Source organism: Caenorhabditis briggsae (assembly GCF_000004555.2).
Source record: "Caenorhabditis briggsae complete genome, chrV, whole genome shotgun sequence".
In the NCBI taxonomy this organism is placed as follows: domain Eukaryota; kingdom Metazoa; phylum Nematoda; class Chromadorea; order Rhabditida; family Rhabditidae; genus Caenorhabditis; species Caenorhabditis briggsae.
Genome location: NC_013488.2, coordinates 1,647,786 through 1,673,333, shown reverse-complemented (window position 1 = coordinate 1,673,333; position 25,548 = coordinate 1,647,786). Strand labels below are relative to the sequence as shown.

General features: G+C 41.6%; 6 protein-coding genes across 6 annotated transcripts in view; 2 read left to right on the top strand and 4 right to left on the bottom strand.

Annotated features, from left to right (window-relative positions):
* Nucleotides 1-25,548, bottom strand: part of CBG08765 — a gene marked incomplete at both ends in the record, with an annotated part of 64,296 nt that overhangs the window by 19,786 nt on the left and 18,962 nt on the right. The window lies entirely within an intron of this gene.
* On the bottom strand, nucleotides 1,240-6,559 carry Cbr-pmt-2 (the record flags this gene model as incomplete). Its single annotated transcript, XM_002635433.1, has 6 exons — nucleotides 1,240-1,359; nucleotides 1,424-1,672; nucleotides 2,469-3,091; nucleotides 3,887-3,980; nucleotides 6,277-6,397; nucleotides 6,453-6,559. 6 exons carry the CDS (start codon nucleotides 6,557-6,559, stop codon nucleotides 1,240-1,242), a joined length of 1,314 nt encoding a protein of 437 aa, XP_002635479.1.
* Nucleotides 7,013-10,481, bottom strand: CBG08774 (the record flags this gene model as incomplete). The annotated part of the gene is made up of 6 exons (XM_002635432.1): nucleotides 7,013-7,253; nucleotides 7,304-7,761; nucleotides 7,808-8,338; nucleotides 8,381-9,374; nucleotides 9,420-9,733; nucleotides 9,792-10,481. 6 exons carry the CDS (start codon nucleotides 10,479-10,481, stop codon nucleotides 7,013-7,015), a joined length of 3,228 nt encoding a protein of 1,075 aa, XP_002635478.1.
* On the top strand, nucleotides 12,075-15,407 carry CBG08772 (the record flags this gene model as incomplete). Its single annotated transcript, XM_002635431.1, has 5 exons — nucleotides 12,075-12,126; nucleotides 12,173-13,203; nucleotides 13,251-14,324; nucleotides 14,373-15,233; nucleotides 15,279-15,407. 5 exons carry the CDS (start codon nucleotides 12,075-12,077, stop codon nucleotides 15,405-15,407), a joined length of 3,147 nt encoding a protein of 1,048 aa, XP_002635477.1.
* On the top strand, nucleotides 15,616-16,437 carry CBG08771 (the record flags this gene model as incomplete). The annotated part of the gene is made up of 3 exons (XM_002635430.1): nucleotides 15,616-15,763; nucleotides 15,816-16,063; nucleotides 16,177-16,437. 3 exons carry the CDS (start codon nucleotides 15,616-15,618, stop codon nucleotides 16,435-16,437), a joined length of 657 nt encoding a protein of 218 aa, XP_002635476.1.
* The window catches only part of CBG08770, a gene marked incomplete at both ends in the record, with an annotated part of 13,491 nt that continues 4,914 nt past the window's right edge, over nucleotides 16,972-25,548 (bottom strand). Inside the window, 5 exons of the mRNA XM_045236651.1 lie at nucleotides 16,972-17,127; nucleotides 17,379-17,567; nucleotides 17,617-18,462; nucleotides 18,512-18,637; nucleotides 18,814-18,984. Coding sequence (XP_045100804.1) covers nucleotides 16,972-17,127; nucleotides 17,379-17,567; nucleotides 17,617-18,462; nucleotides 18,512-18,637; nucleotides 18,814-18,984 — 1,488 coding nt within the window. The remainder of the gene's footprint in view (nucleotides 17,128-17,378; nucleotides 17,568-17,616; nucleotides 18,463-18,511; nucleotides 18,638-18,813; nucleotides 18,985-25,548) is intronic.

The following is a 25,548-nucleotide window of genomic DNA, read 5'->3' as shown; positions in this document are numbered from 1 at the left end:
GTAATTCCGAAACTTCCAGCTGTTCAATTTCGGAATTTCGGAATTCCGAAAACTTCAAAATTTCCAAACCCCACTCCCCCCCCCCCAAGTTTCGGCTCCGCATACCCTTGTACCAACATAGCGGTGTTCCGTACTTTCAGTAATAGAAGCCCGCCCAAACCGTCAACTTTGAGCTCAATTATCTCGCTTCCTGTGAAAGATATCAAAAATTGGTAAACTGATAAAATGTTTGTGATATGATGGTGAGCAATTTAGCAATTGACAAATTTTTGACATCTCTTCTAGGAACCGAGATATTTGAGCTCAAAGTTGATGGTTCGGTTGGGCTTCTTTGTATTAGAGGAAATACGGTAATTGAAACTTCGGTTAAAAGGGGGTTTGTAGGAAAATAAAATCCGAGCAACATGGTTCTTAAACTAAAACTTCCAAACTCTCTCTCTCTCTCTCTCTCTCTCTCTCTCTCTCTCTCTCTCTCTCTCTCTCTCTCTCTCTCTCTCTCTCTCTCTCTCTCTCTCTCTCTCTCTCTCTCAGTATATTCCAATTTGTCTTGTTGCGAGCTTCAAAAGAAGCCTAAACAAGGCTAAATTTGAATGATTTAGTAAACTTTTAAATTTCGAAATTAGATATCTGGATAGATAGATACTAAATAGCCAAAATGCCGCCTATCAAAATTGTCTATTAAACAAAAAAGAAGACAAATGAAAAATGAATAAAAATGAATGAAAAAAGGAGAATGTGCTCCATGAAAAAACAAAAAGTGCATGTGTGCTTGAATGTCTTGGGAGGAAAAAAGGAGGAAAATATTATGGAATTTCTAGAATTATTATATTCCGATGGGATTCCAATGTTCTTGAAACTGATAGGTTAATGAAGTCAGAACTTTCACAGAATAGAAGCATACCAAACTGTTAATTTTGAGCTCAATTATCTCGATTCCTGTGGAAGATATCAAAAATTTGTCAACTGATAAAACATTGATCATATTATGATAAATGTTTTATTAGTTGACAGATTTTAGATATCTCTTATAGGAACCGAGATAATAGAGCTCAAAGCTGACTGTTTGGGTGGTCTTTTATTTAAGTTCATTAGCGCTATCACTTATTGTGTTCAGAAAAAAAAGAACAAAAAATAGTGTTTCTCTATTCCAAGGCACAATTTTATTATGAGTAAAAAGGGGTACAGGGAAAATGTAATAGTCTATCTACTTTTTTTCAGAATATAAAATTTTATAAACATTTATTTTGGGAATGGCTTCTGGGCCATGAAGAAGTTCCAGTTGTGGTTGTCCTTCTCAATATATCCTAGCTTGTTGGTCCATCCAGAAATGAGGGAATCTCTCTCGCGTTGTTGGAATTTCTGAAAAAAAGTTCACGAGGATCAAAGAAAGTTGTTAAAATTAGCTCAATTTAAGCTAACTTACCGACAAGAACTCAGCCTCGTTTTGCTCCAAATGAGTGCGCTCCTCGATGAGAATCTCCTTGAATCGTGGAGTCATGTTTTCGGTGACGATGTTGGTGAATCCGACCTTCTCGGCGATTTGATGGATTTCCTTGAGGTTCTTCAGGAAGTAAGCACGTTGAGCAACGTACTCCTTGAACTGCTCCGATTGCTCTCCGTATCCTTTTCCGTACATTGTGATGAGAACCTTACCTCCTGGTTTCAAGGCTTTCTGGAAGTATGATACTGTCGGTGTATCCTTTCGACATTGTTTCGAAAATTTTTTGAAACGAATACATTACCTCTTTGGGGTGGCCTAACTTTTGCAAGTTGAGTTTTCTANGCCACCTAGTAAAAATGACATAGAATTGGTCTAATATTCACATGGTGTGCTTTCTAGGTAATTTTAAGTGGTGGCCTAATTTTTGCAATTTGGGTTTCCTAGGCCATCATGGTAAATTTGCCGAGAAATAGCCTGTCATGTCCCTGATTTGTTTTCTGGGTCATTTCACCATGGTGGCCTAGAACTGCAAAAGCTCGGCCACCACTAAAAGTGACATGGAACAGGGACATATTATCCCATTTCTAGATCATTTCACTATGGTGGCCTAGAAAACCCAACTTTCAAAAATTAGGCCACCTCTTCAAAGTGACCTGGAAAACACACCAAGGGTATGTTAGGTCATTTCTAGGTAACTTTACCATGGTGACCTAAAAACTCAACTTGCAAAAGTTAGGCCACCACGTTAAAATGACCTAGAAAACACGCCAGTTTAATATCAGACCACTTTTTGCCAATTTACCATGGTGGCCTAGAAAACCCAACTTGAATAAGGTTAGGCCACCACTTCAAAATGACCTAGAAAACACGTCAGGGGCACGTTAGCCTACTTCTAGATCATTTTGAAGTGCTGGCCTAGAAAACCCAACTCGCAATTCCTAAAAATGACCAAAATCGAGAAAAATAGCAGCAATGACACTAAACACCCTAAATACTGTAGTCTGCAAACCCTATAGCAGCAACTTACGTAGATTCTGGAGAATAGCTTATCAGTGTCTGGAATGTGTTGAATGCAATCTCTGGAGAAGACATAATCGAATGAATCATCCTCAAACTGATAGACCAAAGCGTCAGTGATCGAGTACTTGACTCTCGAATCCTTTTCCTCATGAAGACGTTCCAAAGCGATGGCCAGCATGTTTGACGACAAATCAATTCCATGAACATGAACTCCAAACTCATCGGCAACCTGTCTGGCTCCACCTCCGATTCCCACTCCGATATCCAACATGGTTTGTCCTGGCTTCAAGTCTCCGAATCTCTTGATAATCTTCAAGTTCTCAGCATATCCTCCTGGCGAGATGAAGTTCACTCCAAACATCCACTCGTAGGCGTCGATTCCGGTGCTTGTGTACTGGGTCTTGTCGAGGAAATCGCGGAAAGTGACGGTGGCGTCGGTGGATGGGGCGAACACCTTCTTGCGGAAGACAAATATGAAGTCAAGGAAGTTTTGCTCGACGTAGGTGGAGTTGTGGACCTCATCGACTGTGTATAGGTCGAGTCCAGTGTTGTTTCCATCGGCATCATTGGTACGGAAGACGTCGAAGTAGTCGGTGAGACGGGCAACTTGCCGCTTATCAGCAACATTCTCTGGAAAAATTGTGATTAGAAAAATCTAAATTTAGGAAATGCTCAAAGTTAAGAGAACAGTTTGGATTGTATACAGTGTTTTTAGGTAACTTTTTTGCGTTCTAGTGTGTGCGTTCTTGACCATTTTTGCATGTTGGCCTAACTTTTTCGAATTGAGTTTTCTAGGCCACTAGATTAAATGGCCTAGAAATACCCTAACATGCCCCTGGTGCGTTTTTAGGTTGTTTTAACATGGTGGCCTAGAATACTCAAATTGCAAAAGTTAGTTCATATGAATATGACCTAGGAAAACAACCAGAAAAAGTTAGGCTGTTTCTATGCTATAAAAGTTGATGGTCTAGAAAACTCAGCTGGCGAAAATGAGGCCCCATGTTAAATAACCTAGAAATCACGCCAGGTGAAACTTTAGGCCATTTCTGGGGCATGAAGGTTAGTGGCCTAGAATTCAACTTGCGAAAGTTAGGCCAGCATGTTGAACAGCCTAGACAACCCACCAGGTAAACGAGGTCATTTCTACGTCATATAGACTGATGGCCTAGAAAACTGAACTTGTAAAAGTTAGGCCGTCATGTTAAAATGGCCTAGAATTGGTATGATATTTACATGGTGTGTTTTCTAGGACAGTTTTCGTGGTGGCATAGAAAACTCAAGTTGCGAAAGTTAGGCCATCATGTTAATATGGCCTAGAAATCCCACCATGTGAATTTCTGACAATTTCTGGACCATCGACTACGGTGGCCTAGAAAAATCATGTTGAGAAAGTTAGGCCACTCTATTCGTCCTTCGAAAACTTACTCAAGTCCTCTCTGATCACAACGATTCCTCCAACTGATGCTGCGTTGGTGGCGTTCTTCAAGAAATCGGTCAAGAGATCGGCATTGGTGACAATCTGAAAATTTTACCTCATTACCCGATTTTCTCTACCACCCTAGACGTGCACGTTGAGCTCAATTATCTCGCTCCCTCTGAGAGATATCAGAAATTTGCCAACTGATAAAATATTTATCATAATATCACTAATATTTTATCAATGTACAGATTTTGAATATCTCTCACAGGAACCGAATAATTGAGCTCAAAGTGCTACTAGCCGCAATACGGTTTCTTTTTTCCTTCATCCTCTTTTTTATGAATTCCTTGACCACTTTTTTTTATTATCACAACCGAATTTTAACTATCTGATAACATAAAGTCAAACAGAGAAACATCGAGAGAGAAAAAGGGCAAAACATCAAAGTGTGTTGATTAGATTTTCATGTCTTTCTCTGATAACAAGATGGGGTGATCTCTTCTGTGTGGAGAAGAAGCAAAGAATAGACCGATATCTTTTTCCCATTTTTTTTTCACCGAAATCGAACCATGCAAAAAGATAAAGCTATAAGGTCAAATGAACAAAGTACGGTTTAGAAAATGTTGTTGATCGTTCGGTGCACTTTGAGCTCAATTATCTCGGTTCCTATAAGAGATTTTAAAAATTTGTTCACTGATAAAATATTGATGATATTGTGATAAACATTTTATTAGTTGACCAATTTTCGATACCTCTCATAGGAACCGAGATAATTGAGCTCGAAGGAAGAGCACTGGGTGGTGTTCTACGGTCGACCAGTAGGATGCGACCGCTTAGCTGGATTATCTCGGTTCCTATGATAGATATCAAAAAGTTGTCAACTGACAAAGTGTTTATCATAATATCATTATTTTATCAGTTGAATATTTTTAAATATCTCTAACAGGAATCGAGATAATTGAGCTCAAAGAAAACGCACTTAGGTGGTGTTCTACAGTCGGTTAATAGGTTTATCACCGCTTAGCTCAATTATCTCGGTTCCTATTAAAAATATCTAAAATCTGTCAATTGATAAATATTGGTGGTATTATGATAAATAATTTGTCAGTTGACAAATTTTCGATATCTGTTACAGAAACTGAGATAATTGAGCTCAAAGGAAGAGCACTGGTTGGTTTTCTACTAACAGGATGCGACCGCTTATCTCGGTTCCTATGAGAGATATCAAAAAGTAGTCAACTGATAAATTATTTATTGTAATATCATCAATATTTTATCAGTTGAACACTTTTTGATATCTCTTAGGGAAACCGAAATAATTGAGCTCAAAGTTGGAAGCTAGCGAGAGGGGCGGTGGGTGCATTTGATGATTTATTACTCAGCTGTGTTAGCGTTTTTTTTGGGAACTTATCGGAAGATCTTTTTGGCAAGGTTCAGGGATCTTATCTAGATCGTAGGTTCTTGGAAATAAAGAAAAAAAAGTGTTTTTGTTATTGAAATCAAATTTAAGTTTTCAGAAAAAAATTTGAGAAAATTAAGATTGCAAGAACCTCTGGAATCTCGTTTTCACCATATTTTTATCACGAGAATCAAAAAAACGATTGAAAATTTTGAAACACTTTCTATCCACACTATGAGCCTATATATCTCAGTTCCTGTAACAGATATCAAAAATTTGTCAAGTGATAAATTGATTATCACGATATCACCAATATTTTATCATTTGACCAAAATTTGATATCTCTAATAGGAACCGAGATAATTGAGCTAAGCGGTGATAAACTTAGTAACCAACTGTAGAACACCACTCAAGTGCGCTTCTTTCGAGCTCAATTATCTCGATTCCTGTTAGAGATATCAAAAAGTGATAAACTGACAAAGTGTTTATCACAATGCCACCAATATTTTATCAATTGACCAATTTTTGATATCTCTAATAGGAACCGAGATGATTGAGCTAAGCGGTGATAAACTTAGTAACCAACTGTAGAACACAACCCAAGTGCGTTTCCTCTGAGCTCAATTATCTCGATTTCTGTTAGAGATATTAAAAAATTGCGAACTGATAAAATACTTGTCATATTATCATTAACATTTTTGTAGTTGACCGACTTTGGATATATTTCACAGAAATCAAGAAGCAACACGGTCGCATACCTAGTAACAGACCGTGGTACACCACTCCATTTGAGCCCAATTATCTCGCTTCCTTCGAAAGATATCAAAAATCTCTCACCTGATAAAATGCGTGTCATGATATCAGCAACATTTTATCAGTTAACAAATGTTTGATATCTTCTACAGGAAGCGAGATAATTGAGCTGAACGCCTGCTTCCAGATCCCCCCCCCCCCCGGTTTGCAAACGCGCTCCATCGGACTATTCGAAGCGCTTACCTGTGAAAGAGCATTATTGAAGACCAAAACATCAGCGTTTCTAATCGACGGAAGTTGTTCGAGCGAATTGTGAACTTTCACCTTGGCGCCGAGTGGGTCGAAAGCGACCGCGTAGTTTTGTCTGGAAACCTCGCTCTATTGATAACAAATGCCCAGTAGAGCGCACAAGCACTAACCCTTGCTTCTCGCATGTAGAGATCACTTGAACATTGGCGATGGATCTTCCTTCGGAAACCTTCTTGACATAGTACAACGCTTGACGTGGAATCGACAGAGACGACATGACGCTTCGCAGATTGAGCTGACCAGCAGTAAACACAAGAATGACCGATAGAGAAGACACTTGTATGCTGTTAGCTAAGCTCCGCCCACTTTTTCTACCTGCCCCCGTTACAGATTTTTATCAATTCCTTGACTATCTTATCGTGAGGCGATCGTCGAGAGAGAAGGAGAGACATCTTCCTCGTCAGTCAGTCAGCCACGCGGTGTAGTCAAAAAGAACTGCAAGATGTGACTGATGAGTTAGCTAATCGTCTCCAAATTAAGTGGCGGCAGATGATGAAAGGAGAAGAATTTGCAAAAGAAGAAAAGTTCAAACTATTCCAAGTTTATGTAGAAAACAAAGCAAAGCGGTGGTAAAGGAGAGGGAAACATGAGATTCATATTCAAAATGAGAAGGATCGGGATGGAGTGATGGGATACAGGACACATTAGAAATTGCATTTTTTCAAAGTGTTCAATTCAATGAAATCGACGCTGGATCGAGTGGCCCTCTGGGCGATTGTACAGATGGACGTGGAGCACGGAAGTCGCCTCGTTCGATGACTCGCGGGCTGGCGCTCATTGATGCGCGACGTGGCATATCATCGGCAGTGGCGACGGAAGATGTCATAAGGTTCTGGAAGGCTAGGAAGTCGTCAGATCTTGGAGAAGGTGTTAGTGGGCCTCCAGACGACGTGAGAAGATATGGAGGATCTCTGAAGGAATGTCTTTTCTTTTTGACAGCTTTTCTTTTTCTAAGACTCACCTCTTCTTCTTATAAGACTCTTCAGATCCAGAAACGGTTGCACGTCTTCCAGATAGGCCAACTGGTGAAGGAGATGGACTAGAAGGCGTGCTAGCGAATACAAGTCCAGAGAGTCCTTTATCCCCTTTCAGAAAAGATGAATCCAGCTCGAAAATATTGTTGAGCTCAATAGGATTTAATTCGGAATTCGATTGATCACGCAAAGCGGGAAGACTGAGGAAGTCCATGATCTTCTCAAGCATCATTCGATAGACGACAGTTTGACTGATTCCGATACGAAGAAGCATCGAAGTTGGCACCAGAAGCGTATCGCTAGCATGTCCAACAACGACAAGACCTGTGTTGGCGATCATGGATTCGCGCATTTCTGCCATTGCCCGGCTGTTGAATCGTTTGCCTTCAGCGCCAACGATGAAGAGTGTCGGGCAGTAGGTCAGAAGGATTTCGTCATCAGCGGTCTGAAAATCGAAATTGTAGATAACATATTTAACTGTGCCAACTTACTCCACGTCTTCCAAGTGGAGACATCACTGGGAATCCAATCGAAATGATTGCTGAGATTCCTCCGACAAGATTTGCAGCTCGATGAACTAGATATGTGCTAGCTCCATAGCCAACAAGCACCACTTTACAGTGAGGTCTCTCCAAATTCCTCTGCTTGACACTCGTACAAATTTTATCCACAACAACATCCGACAAGTATTCGGCTACAGAGCACGTCGCATCAACGTGCTCAGTGCAAGAGATCAGCTCAGAGTCTGGATGACCAATCGATTGTAGCCAACGGAAGATACGTCCGTACTGCTGACGATGATGCTGCTTCTGGTCCCCGATCGTCAACGTCGGGGGGACAAGCAGAAAAACCGTGTTCTCGAAGCGATGCAATGGAATTGTGCCTTTAAGGAGATCAGTTCCAGGCTCATTGTACTTTTTGTGAGCGAACGCCTTAACGATAGAAGTGACCTGACCCCAATCGACGTCGTTATCGTCTTTGGTGCTGTTGATAATGTACTGAATGCGAGCTGGATCCTGAAACTGAACTATGATTAGAATATATGCGTAAAATGTCTATTATACCATTCTCTTTGCATATCTCAACACACTCAGATACGATGCGAGATAATTCACTGGCAAATTTTCGAGCAAGAACAAGTGTGCCCAGCAAATCGCATCCTCTCGATTCGAATCCGTCATCGCAAACAGATTCTTGAGCTCCTGGGCGTTTGCAGAAGTGATCGTATGCCACATGCATCCCTGCTCATCCACACTTCTGGTTGGTGGCGTAGATTCATAGGTAAACTGATTGAGAACGATGGTCACTGCATCGTTGAGAACCAACTGACGGGGCTCCAAATGCTCCATAGCTTTCGTCTGAAGATGTTCCAAAGAGAACGGCTTGCCGTCGTGTCTAGTGGGTCTTGGAAGGATGACAATCACTTGTTCGGCGATATCAAGCGCTGCGGTTCGTAACTCAATAATTGCTTGCTCAGTGGGCACTTCTTCAGGCTCAGCGTCCACGCCGACAACTACATCAATCTCCGGCTCTCCTCCTCCTTCATTTTCAACGTTACTGGTTGAAGGGCTAACTTGATCAGCAAGCAACTCGTGATAATAGAAATCATCCGGATCTGCCGATTGTCTCTTTCTCGACATCAATTTAATCTTCGAATTTTTCTGCGCATAGTTTAACTTCGGTTTTATGTACGAATCGAAGCGAACAGTGTAGTTTTTGGCTTCTTTGATAGAAGCATCCATTTCAGCATCGAACAAATTCGAAATGGAACGTCTTGCTTTCTGTTGACGACGCTCTTCTTTCGGAACGGGCTCTTCTTCTTCTTCTTCTTCTTCATAATCGACCAAAGCTGGTGACTCCTCTGGCTCCTCACTTCTCTCTTTAGGCTTCTGACGATTCACAGGTGGCGTCCAGTACATGTCGTCTAGAGCTCTTGGAGCTTGTCGTTTACGCTTCCCTATCTCATCCGAAGTGGACGGTGTTTTTACGGCGGCATTCATTTGAATATCCAACTTTCTTGCTTGCAGTCTCATTCGCTTTGTATGATCGATTTTTGCTCTGAGAAAAAAGACGTATTGAAAATAGCTGGTTAGCATCGCTTACTTAATCTTGGCTTTGACAACTTTCGGATCAATATCTTCGTGCTTCACAAGGCCATCTTCACAAACTTTGAAGAGAAGCACGTCTAGAACCTCGTTGACTTCCTCGTTGAGCTTCACAACAACTCCTTCTACTTCATAATCGTCCAGCGGGATTTTAACCGATGGAACGTAGCCACGCAGAACTCCATTGATAACCGGAACTGGTTTCGGTGTTGGTGGAGGACGTGGAGTGCTTGGAGTTGCGGCACTGGCAGAAGGCCCGGCTTTTCTACGAGACGATGTTGGCAGAGGGATCTCTTCTGGTTCTTGTGCTTGCTGAAAGTATAACTCATATTCTATGAATCTCCCAAGCATCGGAATTGCAGCTACTCACCTCTTTAGCTGGATTCTGCTCGGTGACACGTGTTCTTCCCAAAACTTCCGTGTTGAATGTGGAGTCTATATAAAGACGATTCGGCTTGGAGACACGACCAGAAGCACGAGTTGGTGTTGGTGCCGCAGCGACTGTAGCTGCTGGTGCTGGTACCGACGCTGGCTTTTTCGATTCCTTCACTTCTGGAGCAGCTGGCGGAACATCGACCGTTGCTTCTTTTACTTCTTTTTCAGCTTCTTCTTTCACTTCCTCTTTTACCTCCTTTTTCACCTCCTCTTGAACTGGAGCTGGCTCCTCTGGATCTTCAGCAACTTCCGCTGCAGCTCGAGCCGCCTTCTTGATCTTCTTATCTGCTGGTTTCGGAGCCGTTGCCTCTCCAAGCAGCCGTTTTTTAATTGCCAAAGCACTATTTGGGTTCAGTGGCGCTTCTGAAGTGGACGGTTCGTTATCCTGGTCTTTCAGAGCAAAAGTGACGGTGGACTTTCGACGAGCCGGCGTCTTTTTCTTAACTTCCTGAGCATCTTCAACTACTTTCTCCTCTTTTTTGGCTTGTTCCTCTTCTTCCTTCTCTACAACCTTTCTGCTACGTCTTCTATTCGTCTCTGTAGATTCCTTCCTCACAGATGAACTTCTGGGCTTTGCTTGCTTAATTTCTTCTGGAGAGTCTTCTGGAGCAGCTGATGTGGACATTCTGGAAGCATATGACATAAATTATAATGTACCAAGAGTGCGAATCGCCTGGGTGACGCGTGCCCTCACTGTCTGCGTCTCTCTCTCCATGCCGGAGCGTATAAACAAAATTCAAAAACAACGCACCTTCCGCGAGCAACTGTAGCGGCTTGATCCTTTTTTGAAGTCCCATTCCCTTTTTTGGCGGGTTTCTGAAATTCAAAAAATTGTTTTAAACATCTTCACACTATCATACTAAACTATCATTTATTAGCTAAGAGGAATCAAGAGGAAAAAAGGAAAACAGAAATGAGACCGGTTGGATATGAGATTAAACCGAGTGCTTATAAAACGGCTTTTACAAAACGGGAATGGTGTGCAGTATTTAGTGTCAGTGACGAGATATTAGATTATGCTATTTGCAAAGTGTAAACCATTACTGGAGTCTGTGTTGTTGATGTTGCTGGAGCTGCCACGATCGCGTCTTCTACGATGTTAGAGCTATCTGTAACACGAAACAAAAATGGGATCACACACAAACAAGCATTCATACCTGGAGATGGTTTCCACTCATCTGGAATGTCGTAGTTCTGCTCTCCGAGCTTTTCCACTTCGCTACGAACGCTTTCGATACTTGCGTCGAGATCTTCTTGTTGAGGTGTGGCGGTGGATTTCTTCTTTTTTGGAGCAACAGCCGGAGTAGTTGGAGTTGAAGTCGTCATCGTCTTACGCTTCTTGGCAACTGGAGATGGCGAGAACCGCTTCTTAGCCTTATGACGACTTCTTTTGTCGAGCGATGGCGACCTTCCACGACTTTCTTGAGAAGAGCTGTAAAAACATAGAATTTAAAGAGAGATTAAATGCTTTTTTTAACCTTCTAGTTTCTTCAGATGCTGGTTCTTCCTTCACCGCTGCCTCCTCTTCAATTGCGAGTTCTTCTTCAACAATCTTTGCTTTCTTTGCTGGAGTTTTCTTAGCTGGTGTCTTCTTAGCCTCTGACGGTTTTGGAGTTTTAGCTGGTGTCTTTACAGGAGTTTTCGTGGTAGTAGCCGCTGCTTTTGGAGTCGTTGATGATTTTTTCGGAGTTTTAGGTTGAGCTTTCGGTGTCGCAACTGCTGGAGCCGCCGCTTGAGATCTCCGAGTAACTCGTCCCGAAGAGGAGGTGCCCTCGGCATTGAGGTCGAGGTGCAAGTCCAGTAGGTCCATCCCGAAAGTCTGAAAAACTGAGCTATTAGAGTAAAATCAATAGACAGATTTTTTTGGGATTTTTTGAGCTAAAAAATTATTTAGATCGGATTTTTCAGTAGATTCGAGACTTTAAAGATAAATTTTATTTGTTTCACACAAAAATCAATGAAGCGGCCCGAAAAAATCACATGAAAAGGTGAAAGTGTTTCGCGGTAAAAATTGTTGACTGAGAAAAAATTCGTTTGCGCATATTCCGATGCTGGCGCGCACTACGGGCGGGCTAGTAGTCTCCCTTGCATTTTCTCAAAAAAAAGTGTTTTTTCTCTTATTTATTTGCAAAGAAAACTGTATTTCAGACTGATTTTTCTCGATCTTTGAAAATTACTAAAAAAACGAATTTAAAATTTTGTGTTTTTTCAGGTAACGATGCCGGCACCTCCAGCTCCCTTTGAGGGGCAGAAGAATAAGGCACACAATGGTTGGTTTGAAAATTATATGCCATCGTCAATAAAACTATTTTTCAGTTCACAAAAGTGGTGGAAAAGCGAAAAAGAAAGCTGAGAAGGAGCCAAAAGCAAAAGGAAATAATCCGAAAGGTTTCACTTTTCATTCGGCTGTCGCCGCTGGCAAGGCAATCCGGCGAGCTGCGGATATTAACGAGAAGAAGAAACATGTCTTGATGATGGATAGAAAGCCTCTGGAAGCACCTCCAATTATTGTTGCCATTGTTGGTCCCAGTAAAGTCGGAAAAACAACGCTTCTACGCGGTCTAGTCAAGTATTATCTTCGCGACGGATTCGGAGAAATCAATGGACCAGTGACGATTGTAACGGGAAAAAAGCGTCGTGTGCAGTTTATCGAAGTCAAGAATGACATTAATCATATGATCGACATTGCAAAAGTCGCTGATTTAGTTCTCCTTATGGTCGATGCTTCGTATGGCTTTGAAATGGAAACTTTTGAATTTCTCAACATTTGCCAAGTCCACGGAATGCCCAGAATTATGGGAGTTCTCAACCATCTAGATCTTCTCGATGGAATTTCCCGTGTCAATAAAACTAAGAAGATTCTAAAGCACAGATTCTGGACAGAGCTTTACCAAGGTGCCAAGCTATTCTATATGACCGGAATGGTACATGGACAGTACAAATACAACGAGATTCACAATCTAACTCGGTTCATTTCTGTCATGAAGTTCCGCCCGATGGTCTGGAAAGATGCCCATCCTTATGTGCTCTGTGATCGCTTCGAAGACATCACCAACTCGGAGACTCTCCGCACAGAACCGCTTGTAGATCGCCACGTGGCAATGTATGGATGGGTCCATGGAGCGCATCTGAAGAATCACTCGTCGATCCACGTTCCAGGAGTGGGAGATATGAGAATCAGCAACGTAACGAGTCTTCCGGATCCGTGTCCACTGCCAGATGAGATTAAACGGCGTGCGCTGAATGAGAAGGAGAGAAAAGTGTACGCACCGTTTTCTGGATTAGGAGGAGTCATTTATGATAAGGATGCGATTTATATTGAGTCCAAAAACGCTCATCATTTCAATGTGAGTTCTTAATTACTAAAATTTTCGTTGGAATCTTAATTTTTCAGAAGAAGCGCGATCATCTGGTTGAAGCGTTAGAAGGCGTCAAAGCCGGAATCGATGACAAGTTGAAAAAGTCGTCCGTACAGCTTCTCGGTGATTCTGTAGCGTTGGATGTGGATGCAGAAGAAGATGATGATGAAGAAATTGACGAAGAGGAGGATTTCGAGGATGAGGAGGAGGACTTTGATGATGAAGAGGAAGAAGAAGAGGAAGAGGACGAAGGTGTCAAAAAAGAAGAAAAACACGAATGGTCGAATCTAGCATCGAAAGCTGTTGCTCAGTACCGCGAGGCCACGAATACTAAAGTCAACTGGATGAAGTTGGTTTATGGAGGAGAGAAAGTGATAAAAGAGGAGAAGGAGGAGACAATTGATGACTTGTTCGTAGTCCGCAGGCAGAACCAGAAGAGTGAAGATGATCAGGAAGACGGATTTGGCTATGGAGTGCTTCCTACGATCTGCTCTACTAGCACCAACGACTGGAATCTTGAGGAGATCCGACAGTCGATTGCTGATATGTTTGTTACCGGAAATTGGAGTGAAGAGGATGCTGAGGAGGACAAGTTGAAGAAAGAGATTGGAAGTGATGAGGATGAAGATGAAGACTTTGATGATGAAGAGGAAGACGAAGACGACGGTGAAGTGGAAGAAAGAAAAGAGGCAAAAGAATCCGAGGCTGATAAAACTAGAAAACAGAAGCGACTAGAGGCGAAAATCAAACTCAAACAGCGCTTCAACGATGACTACGATGAGACTTGCAAGTTTTACAATAAAGCCAAAAATGAGTTGACTGAGCAAGCGGATCTCAATCGTCAAGTCTTCGAAGGCATGGATGAAGAGGAACGAGAGAAGATTGAGGGATTCCGCGCAGGACGCTATGTCAGAATTGAGATCGAAAGTGTTCCATGCGAATTTGTGAGCCATTTCGATGCCACTGCTCCGTATATCATTGGTGGACTGCTACCAGGAGAACAGAATATGGGAGTGGTACAAGCGAGAGTCAAGAGACATCGTTGGTTTGAGAGAACGCTAAAGTCTAGAGATCCACTGATCATCAGTTGTGGATGGAGACGATTCCAGGTGAACAACTAGTTTATCCTGAAATCATTTTTAAAAAACATTTTCCAGACACTCGCCATCTACTCGGTACAAGACCACAACATGCGTCTACGTTTCCTCAAGTACACTCCCGAGCACATGCATTGCCATGCGTCATTCTTTGGTCCAATTTGTGCACAGAACACTGGACTCCTTGCCATTCAATCTATCGCTGATAAAACGCCAGGCTACAGAATCGTTGCTACAGGAGGAGTATTGGATTTGGACAAGTCGACGCAAGTGGTGAAGAAGCTGAAATTGATCGGTACTCCAGAGAAAATCTTCAAGAAGACTGCGTTCGTCAAAGGAATGTTCAATTCGCCACTGGAGGTTGCTAAATTTGAAGGAGCCACGATCAGAACGGTCGCTGGAATTCGTGGACAGATTAAGAAGGCTATCAAGGCGCCAGCTGGAGCCTTCCGTGCAACGTTTGAAGATAAGATTCTGATGAGAGACATCGTCTTCCTTCGTTCCTGGGTCACTGTACCGATTCCTCGTTTCTACACTCCGATCTCCGATCATCTTCAAGCCGCCTCCGAACCATGGATCGGCATGCGAACCGTTGGAAAAATGCGTTCCGAGTTGGGCATGGGAACTCCACAAAACAAGGACTCAGATTACAAGCCAATCGTTCGCAAGGAATTCGAATCTGCTCCAATCCATTTGCCACCAAAGCTTCAGAGAAGTCTTCCGTTCAAGATGAAGCCAACTTATCAAGCGCGTGAAGAGAAGGAGAAGGACTCGTTGATTGCCAAGCACACTGCGGTGGTACTAGAGCCTGAGGAGGCGAAGAAGGAGAGATTCATGGATATGTTGAGAACTCTGAACGAAGTGGACTTGAAGAAACAGGAGAACATCAAGGAGGGATACAAGAAGAGAAAGGCCGAGGAGGTAGGAAGTTAATCGTCGGTTCTATGTGATTATTTCAATTTTCAGATGGCTGAAAGTGAAGCGAAACGTGAGAAAAGCATCAAGTCTCGCAAGAAGGAGATCAGCAGAGTTCTATCGAAGAAAGAGCAAACCAAACTTCGCAAAGCTCTTGGCTCGTCGGCTAGCAGCTCATAAATCATTTGTTGTTTCAATTTGTTAACTTTCTATTTTTCGTTATTGTTTTTTGTTGAAATTTTTAAAAAATTTTTATGAATCCGTATTTGTTGTTTTTTTCCTTTCAATTTTCCAGATTTTCGAAGAAATCGAGATCGCTTTACATTGTATGTCTGAATTTTTAATTTTGTAATTTCCCTTTTCCCTTTTCCCAGATTCTCGCCCAAAAATGATCGGTCTGGAGTCGTGGTTCGCCAATTTCTCGCAGATTTCTAGTCGATGGATCACGGCCCAATCGCTAGCGGATATCCCCAGACCCCACGTAGAATATGCCATTTTTGCGACTTTCAAAGCCGCGGAGCTCATGAGTGTTCTAGGTTTTGACACAGTTTTTTTTTTCAAAAATAAAACTGATTTTTTGAAATTCAGGCGGTCTGGTAGCCCATCCAATCTATCGTTGGCACTTGTCCAGGAAATTGAATCCCAAAATGATGACTTCGAATTCCGAGAAAATCATCAGAACCGCGTGTCGAAAGCTCCAGGGGCGCTTTCTGATCGCCGGTCTTGTCACGGCTCCATTCCTCAGTCGTCTCGAAACTCATTTATCTGGGACGACAGAGAGTGAGCTGAAGAATCGCTGCTATCAGATTAGATGCAACGCGGAGACATTGTCCTTGGTGAGTCGTACGAAACTCGAAAATCCGCCAAAAAAGCGGCGCCACTAAACAACGCGCGCTTCCGTTCTTTCGGAGCGTCGTAATGCGCGCGAATTCAAATTTACTTTTTTCAGGACCGCGCCGTACTCGTTTGCGGCTTCATCGGATGGTACTGGCGACGATTCCAAGGTGCTGTCGACGGTGTGAACGTTGGAATCGCCTACGCGATGGTCAACAGTCAATTCATCGCTCCTCGCACGTCGCCAGTTCTGAAGAACAGTGTGCAAGAGTCGGAGAGATTTGAGACCGTTGAAGCTATGGAGGAGTCGAAGAGCAAGTTGAACAAGTTTCTAGCAGAGAAGGAGCGAAGTGAGACAGCCAAGGAATCCTCTTAATTGTTTTTCGTCTTTTTTAGGTGCTATTGTAGATCTTTGTTTGTTCATGTTATTGCAATAATAATCACTGTTCGAAATTGATTTATTATCACCATTATTATCATCAAAACAAACGACAAAAATACATCAAATTTATTTCAACATGAATCAGAAGAAGAGAAAAAAAAATAGATTCGCGAGAATGGGAAATGCGTGTCATACCCGCAAAAGACTACAAGGAGAAAAGACGGACACTAGAAAATATAGGTGTTTTTAAAACTTTTAGAACCGAGACGAAAAAAAAACTCGTATAGGGCACAAAGAGAGATAGAAAACTGCTTTTCCCTGAAGGCGGGGAAAATGGTTAAAAATCTGATTTTAAAATCCTTCTTTTTTCCAAAGTGCAAAATTCCGAAAAATCTAAAAGAAGGGAGAGTTTGGGGCGTCATGTAAACCGGGGCGGCGAGGATCTTTTTGACATATAAATTAGTAAAAAAAATTCTGGGGAAAATGTTAAAGCTTTTGGGGAGATGGGCGGGGGGACAAATGATGTGATTACATTGGGAAGACGACGTCCATTTTCTTCTTGGCTGCCACGTTGTTGAGCACCTCGTTGACAGTCATTCGACTCGTTTCTGGGCACATAAAGTAGCACATGAGGGTGAAGATTCCGGTGGGGACGAGGAAGAGGAGGAGCGATTGGGCGCCAATCTGGAAATTCAAATATTTCGATTTTGAAAATGTGTTTTTTTCTGAAAATTCAAATTTTTAAAGGCATATGCAGTTGCGCTCTAATGACAAGGAGTGATATTCAAATTGCTCTCTGCGTCTCTCATTATATAGCACTGAGATTGCATGCTCTCGCTCTCAATTTTTTGCTTAAAACGGCCTAAAACGTTGCCACTTTTCTCATTAGAGCGCACTCGCATACCACAGAAATTTGAATTTTCCCCAAAACTCACCACATTGGCAGTTGGATAAAACGCGAACTCCACACCGATTTTGGTGAGCGCTTCGAACATTGTCAACGTGGAAACCGAGGAGAGCAGCAGATTCCGGGGAACCAGCTCAGCTGCGTAGAACCGGGATACGGATCCGATACCACAGGTGTTGATAAGAAGAAGGACGGTGAGACCGATGAAGGTGGCGTACTGTAACAAATGAAAGATCACCTCGTATTCACAACATATGATCTCTTACCTTCCACTCTCCACCAATATCGATTGCAACGATCATCGCGAGAAGTGAGATAAACGAGACGAGCATCGAGACAACAATCAGTGGTCGACGACCGAGTCGATCCACCAGGAACACTGGTACAAGTGTGAATGGAAGACGTAGAAGACCAGTGGCAAAAGAAAGCCACGTGGCTTGAGCGTAGGTGAAGTTGGAGAGAGTGTAGAGAATGAAGGTGCTGTAGCCGCGGAGAGAACGGGCGCCGGTGAATACGTAGGCGATTTTGACCATGACTCCAACCCAGGCGCAATATCTGATGAGACGAGAGGTTTGATCCTTGGCACGCCATGGCATGAACATGATCTCCATTCCGGTGTGCGACGTTTCAATACCTCCCGCTGTCTTCTTCTTCTCCTTGTTCTTTCCGATACTTTGCTCACAAATTCTCATCTCCGCTTCCACCGATGGATCGTCTTCAGACACTCCGTGATACTGTGCCAACGCCTTTCTCGCTCTCTCCACATCGTTGTACTTCTCCATGATGAATTGCGGCGATTCGGCGACCCACCAGAACATCACCATCGACACCAGCACCACAGCGCAGTTTGGCAAAAAATTGTAAGGCCAGAGCTCGTCAGTAGAGAATGGCACGCCTACAGCCTGGGTTAGCAGTGAGCCAAGAGCCATGAAGAACTCCTGCATAGCTGCCATTCGACCACGGATTTGCGGTGGCGCACATTCAACAATCCAGACAGTGGCGTTCACCGTATTCACTCCGTTGGCAAGCGACCAGATGATTCTGCCAACGAACAAGAGCTCGAAAGCAGGGAAGCACCATTTGGCAGCAGCGCAGAGGATCGCTCCGGGGATCTGAAGTTAAGTGATGTTTGTCTGTTTGTCCTGATGTCCAACCACTTACATAAAGAAACGAGGCAATCAACGCGGTGTACTTTCTTCCAAACTGGCTGCACATCCATCCTGCCAAAAATTGTCCAAAAATGGTGGCGATCGGGAAGCAGACGTTGAGTAGTGACCATAATAAATGCTGAAAGTGAGGAGCTGATAGGTCTGATGAGGTCTGATAAGAGTTTTTAAAATGTGTGTGCACTGGGTGGTTTTTTATCGGGATGTGGTGTTAATGCGCTCAAATGTGAATACCGTAGTATTACAGCGATCGGTTGGAGACCGACCGAAATAATAGAAGCCTCAATTTCAACTTACAAGTGTAGAATCCGAAATCGGGTGTCCCGTCCGTTCTATCCACGACGAGTTGATGAATTGCTCAATTTGAGCGTAGGGCTGATTGAGCACAGAAGCGATGTATCCTTGTTGGAATCCCGATGACAAGCATAGCGCTATCGATAGGATATGGATGGACCAGGAGGGCATGACCTGAAAAATCAAAAAATTAGAAATTTGGAGAAACTTCTAGATTAAGACGAAAAAAATTGTGGTCAATCTTTCAACTTTTTCTTCTATCACTTGAAGTTTTTATAGTTTCTTCACAGAGTGACCAGACAACCGAGACAACAAAGCACGTCTTCTAAAAAAAGAGAAAACAACAATACAGCTGAGAAGAAGGAGAGAAACAGTAGACAAATGAAAAGAGTGGACAGTGGGCAGCAGTGTACTGTTGATAAGAAGAAGCAAGGAAACCCTTCCATAACCGAGAAGAAGAAAATGACTGATTGGATGGCTTGACCAGTTAGAAAAAAAGGGTCCGCGGGATTTCTAGATTGTTTGGATTCTAGAATCCAGAAGCCTAAAGTAGATGTCCAAAACGGAGTTCCAGCCATAGCTCTCCTTCTAGAATCTATATTTTCGGACCAGCTTGATTGGATATGATAGAACTCAACGGGTACTACAAAATCATACTGCTTGGATTACTGTATCTTGTCTATGAACAAAGTTACAAGCCAAAAACCTGTGACCGCATAGCTCAGCTGGTTTTAGGCTCGTAACCTTGTTCATAGACAAGATACAGTATTCCGAATAGTATAATTTTGTAGCACCCGTCAAGTTCTATGATGTCCAGTTTGGTTGGTTCGAAAATATTGATTTTAAAAGGAGTTATGGTAGGGTCCGTTTGTGGCATCACACATTCCAGAATTCTAGAATTCAGAAGCCTAACGTAGACGTTCAAAGTTCTGGATTCTATCTGGATTCCGCACAAACATCTATAGGCAATTTATGATAACACATCCCGACGAGAGAATCTTATCATATATGGTGTTCCTAAATACCTGTGAGGAGGTGTTGGGGGTGATGAGAACCAGTTTTTTTGGATTTCACTTTCAGTGAAAATACCGGGAGTCCTAATGCACTAGATCAGCACTGGTATATATGTTTTTCAAAAAAAATTTTTGGGTGGAGACGTTAGGCGAATTTAGGTTTTGATGCTTTAATGGTTTTGGGCATGATAGGCAGTGATAAGTGCATTCAAAAGATGTGGTGTTTACAGAAAGAAATCTTCTGAATTTCATTATCACTAACGATCACATCCAAACTATAAAAGCATGAAAACCGGAATTCGCCCAATTTCTACACCCAAACATTATTTTTTAAAAATCTATCAGTGCTGATCTAGTGCGTCAGGACTGTTTTCGCTGAAAAGGATACCCAGAAGAACTTTTCAGGATCACAAGCCAATGCTCTTGACTATCAAAACGTACCCAAAACCGTCGCAACGCCTTCTTCACCTGATCTGTGACCCTCATCTTTGTGTGTTTATAGACAAGACAGTCACTGTCAGTGTTACAATCGAATTTGTCTTTGAAAAACAACAGAATATATAGATATGGTGAAGAAGAGTTTAGAATTAATGACGAGCTGACTATGAGTGTGATGTTGGGTGCGCGGACAGGACAGGTCAGCAGCAAACCCAATGTGTGGACAAATAAAAGAAGTGTGTTGACCACTGTTGCTTTTTTTTCAGTGACCAGGAAAGGAGAGAACAGTTTCTTTGAATTCCTGAAGGCACTTTACGAAAACATAATAACTCCAAGTTATCACAACAACAACAAGTCCAAAATAGAAACTTTTCGGGGGCTATCAACAATATAGATCAGGTAAAAAAGATAGTGTCTTTTAGAATCCAAATTACTGGGCCAGATTAATTGGATATGATAGAACTCGACGAGTACTACAAAATGATACTATTTGGGATACTGTAGCTTGTCTATGAACAAGGTTACAGGCCAAAAAGCGCAGAGCTTTCCGGTCATAGCTTTGGAGATTTGTAACTTTGTTTCTAGATAAGGTACAGTAATCCCAATAGTATCATTTCGAAGTTCTCGTCGAGTTCTATCATATCCAATTAAGCTGGTCGGAAAATATAGATTCTAGAAGGAACTATGCTTGTTTTTCAAGCGTGATTAGAACCACTCGATTTTGGTTCAACTTTTTAAAGGGTCAAATTCATGGGAACTAGGAAACAAGCCTAAAACCTTTCCCGAACTCAAACCTTCAATTCCAACGAATCCGAAGTTGTCTGGGGACACTACAACGACCAACCAAAGTCCAGAACAATAACAAACCAAGTTCAAACGATTTTTTGAAACACAGAGAGGACTAAAAAAAAGGCGAGACGAGACTCATCATTTTGGTTTTAATGATCCTCTTCCTCTTGGGAGCGAAATAAAAGAAGAGAAGTGGGTTTCAAAAATGGGGGTCGATTTTTTATGGAATGGGGTCCTCTTTCCCCGACGAATGAAGATAATTTTAGAAGGCGTTGATAAAGACGCCTACAAGGATACACAGTTTGATTCACGTGAATTGCGGAAGGATTGATCTATGGAAGATTGGTCTATAGAAGTCTGGTCCAGAATGTCTGGATTACTGTAGAAATCGAATCCTGGATTACAGTATGAATTAGATTCTGGATTACTGTAGAAATGAAATTATGAATTGCTGTAGAAATGAAATTACGGATTACTATACTCTCGATTACTGTAGAGCTAAGGATCGGTTCATAGAAAATGACAAATTTTGGATTACTGTAGAAGCTAAATTCTGGATTACTGTAGAAATGAAATAATGGATTATTCTAGAAATTGAATTCTGGATTACTGTAGAAACTAATTCGGATAATTCGACTACTGTACATAGAGCTAAAGTTCGGTTCATAGAAAACCATCATGAATTTCGGATTACTGTAGATCTAATTTTCAAAAACTTACCTCAATTTTGAAACCCATCATAGCTAATTGTGCTGGTCAAGAGAATTTGTGTATTTTGCTTCCTTTGTGCACTCAATTTATACTACTCCCTGACCCATAAAACTTTTATTACTGTCTCCAAAAGTTTAATATTCTTTTTTGAACCGTTCTGGCTTCTTCCTTTCTGTTCACACAAAATGGTTTCCTTTATCAGTTTTTTCTTCCTTCCGGTCAAAGGTAGAGCAGTTTCTAAAGGTTATATTATCTAACTCATGACAAAATATAGGTAATGAAAAGGAGAACGGAAGTAGGTCACGGTCTTAAAAATTTGATTTTTTCACTGGCCAAAATGAAGGAAGAAAGAGGATTTTGCAGGATTCCGAAAGTTGATAAAGATTTGATAATTGATAAATCAATTCAACTTGCAAGGAGTGTCTGTCTGTGTATCCAGATGTCCTGATGTTCCATTTTTGACCTTTGTGCTTCTCTCTCTCTCTCTCTCTCTCTCTCTCTCTCTCTCTCTCACACACACACACACACACACACAAACTAATTAAGTTTAATTAACGTTTTCTAATTACCCAGTCCCATTTTTGCTCCTTTTTTCATTACAATTTGTGTCTATTGTCATTTTCCTTATTTTCCACGACAACCCCTCAAAAATCATCTACTGTAACAATGACCCTTATCACTGATAAACTTATCATTAATTCTCTAAATTTCCAGGTTATTTTCAGACTTTGCACGTTCCGGAGCACACATTTTTTTTCCAGGAAAAGCATACAACTTTTCCATGAAACCCCTCAATTTGTAGAAATTGTTCTGTTCTAATTGAATTCTCTCATCCAACATCTCTTCTAAATATAGCGAACGAATTACCAAATCAATCACAGATGACGTCACAAGTTCATCGTCCAGTTGAAAGACCAACGTCTGTCCCGACAACTTCCGATATCAACTGATATGATAGGAAAAGGAGAGATAGATGATCGGAGAACTAGTTTTTTTTCGAAATTTATCTTACTGTATTTCGTTTATTAGAATGCGCTCTAAATTTGAGCTCAATTATCTCGCTTCCTATAGGAGATATCAAAAGTCTGTCAACTGATAAAATACTCCTGATATTATGATAAACATTTTATCAGTTGACACATTTTCGATATCTCTCATAGGAGCCGAGATTATTGAACTCAAAGTTCAAGCCTTGGGATTATTTTCGAAATTCCCTTGATTTCGAAATTAATGTTTACTGTCTACTGTAAGGTTTTCCCGATAAGAGTGTATTAACCTAAGTTAAGCAAACATAAGGTACCAGGTCAAATGATCAAGAAAAATGAAACTATTTTCGAAAACAATATATATCACAAGATTCAAGGATCCTGAGGAGTCTATAGATGTGAAGAAGCAAGAATACCAAGCTAGTTAAGATAGCTAAGGTAGCTTAGGTAGCTATTGTAGCTACCGCAGCTACGCCAGCTAAGGTAGCTAAGCCAGTTAAGCTAGTTAAGGTAGCTAAGGTAACTAAGATAGCTTAGGTAACTAATCTAGCTAAGGTAGCTAAGCTACTGCAGAACATTTTCTAATTTTTTATGACAGCAAAAAAAACCACATACCTTCCTTGGCGCATCTGGTATAAGAGGTGCCTGCGAGTCATCGCTGGCAATCGAACCTCTTGGAATATTGGACATTTATAGATAGTTGCCTAATAGAGAGCTCCGAGACAACAGATTTGGCCGTAGCAGCAGCAGCAGCAGCAACCACAAAGACACAACAGCAGTGTATTATGGAAGTGCGAAAAGAAAGGCGAGGGAAGGGAAAAGACGCAAAAAGGGGGAGGAGGGAGCGAAAGCGCCAGGCCGAAACTTTTAGCGTGGGGGGGGGGCGCCGGAACTCGAACCTCTCCTCTAGGGACACGCTGTCTGTGTGTTGGTCTATCGCCTTCAGAAGATGCACGAATTCTCTTCCTCTCTGATTAGGTGTTTCCCCGAAGGGGGCGGAGCTTGTGACGAAACAAGTGTAAAGTTGAAAGACCGTATCACATATTATTTTTTGTGTAGTTCTTGTAAATAAGGGAATTAGGGGTTGGGGGGAGGGGGTCAACGGAAACGTTATCACATGGTGGTGGCTGGAAATGTTTGGAATTCTAGGGACTTCTTGAAAAAACCTTTTGAAGAGGAGCGAAAACCTGATTTCGGAATGATACATTGATACGAAAAAAACACCCTATTTACACCTTACACTTTTAGAGGACAGAAAACTATATATATATATAGAATGGGTGCAGAAAAAAAAACGGAAGTTAGGGAAATTTTTGGGTTCTAGAAGGATTCTGAAATTCAAAGGAGCCAAAATCGGACATGTTAATGAACCTGAAGCCGGCCCGTATGGTGAAGCTAAGATGGATCTCGTCGAGATCTATCATTTGATATCAAATCCGTCAAAATATCTTGTTCTGAAGCCAAGTTATATGCCGGCCCGCCATCTGCCCGGGCCGGCCCGTTTGCAACTATGGTCTTGAGAGGATGAAGATTTGCAGAAAATATAGGAAGAGCTTGAGATTACTGTAGCTCTCTGTAGTATTGCTTCATTCGGTCTAATAGAAGCCCACCGTATACGCGCACTTGGAGCTCGCTCTCAATTTACCGTAGTTTTTCTTCTAGAAGCCTGAACATGAACTTTGAGCTCAATTATCTCGGTTTCTATGAGAGCTATCAAGAATATGTCAACTGATAACATATTGATGATATTGTGATAAATATTTTATCAGTGGACAACACTTTGTAATCTCTCACAGGAATCGAGATAATTGAGCTCAAAGTGCAAGTATGGGGTGGACTTCTATACGGATAGCTACAGTAATCCTCACAACCCCACAAAGTCCTTAATTCGGGTAATTCTATCCGGAAAAACAACAGTTTTTCAGGTTTCTGTGAAAAATCACAAAACCAAAAATTATCTCCTTTCGTTTGCTCAAAACATTACGGAGTGACCACATATTGTGCTCTTTCCACCCGTTCATTGGCTTTCATGAACACAAAAACAGATACCGTACACTTTGAGCTCAATTATCTCGGTTCCTATGAGAGATATCAAAATTCTGTGACCTGATAAAATATTCCTGATATTATGATAAACATTTTATCAGTTGACAAACTTCCAATATCTTTCATAGGAATCGAGATAATTGAGCTCAAATTTCGGGAGAGCTTCTATTAGAGCAAATATTTCCAATGAAAAATCGAAACAAAACACAAAATTTCTCCTCGAAAAACCTTTCAATATTCTCGGTATATGATATGGATGAATCCGGATGTTATGCGGAAAAAACGAAAACTTGTTATACGTACTGTACATATAGTTGAACGGAACGATTATGTCAAAAAATGGGAGGAAGGGTGACTAATAACTGGATATAGACATATTCGAGACTATGACGAAAAAAATGAACGCGTTGGTTTATTGGTAGAGGCATCAGAGAATGCTAAGGATCCGTTTCTGGAACTCGGAGTCTTAACTCGAGAGCTTCAAAGGCTAGAGCTCCAAAATGGGTCCAAACGGACCCTGGTTGATACCCGCCATAGCTCATTTTAAGATCAATATTTTTAGACCAACTAGATTGGATATGATAGAACTTGACTAGTACTACAGAATAATACTATTTGGATTACTGTATCTTGTCTATGAACAGAGTTATCAGCCAAAAACTGTCTGAGCTAGGCGGTCAGAGCTTTATGGCTTTGTAACTTTGTTCATAAGATGCTTAGCTCCTCTTAGGATCTGTATTTTCTGACCAGCATTA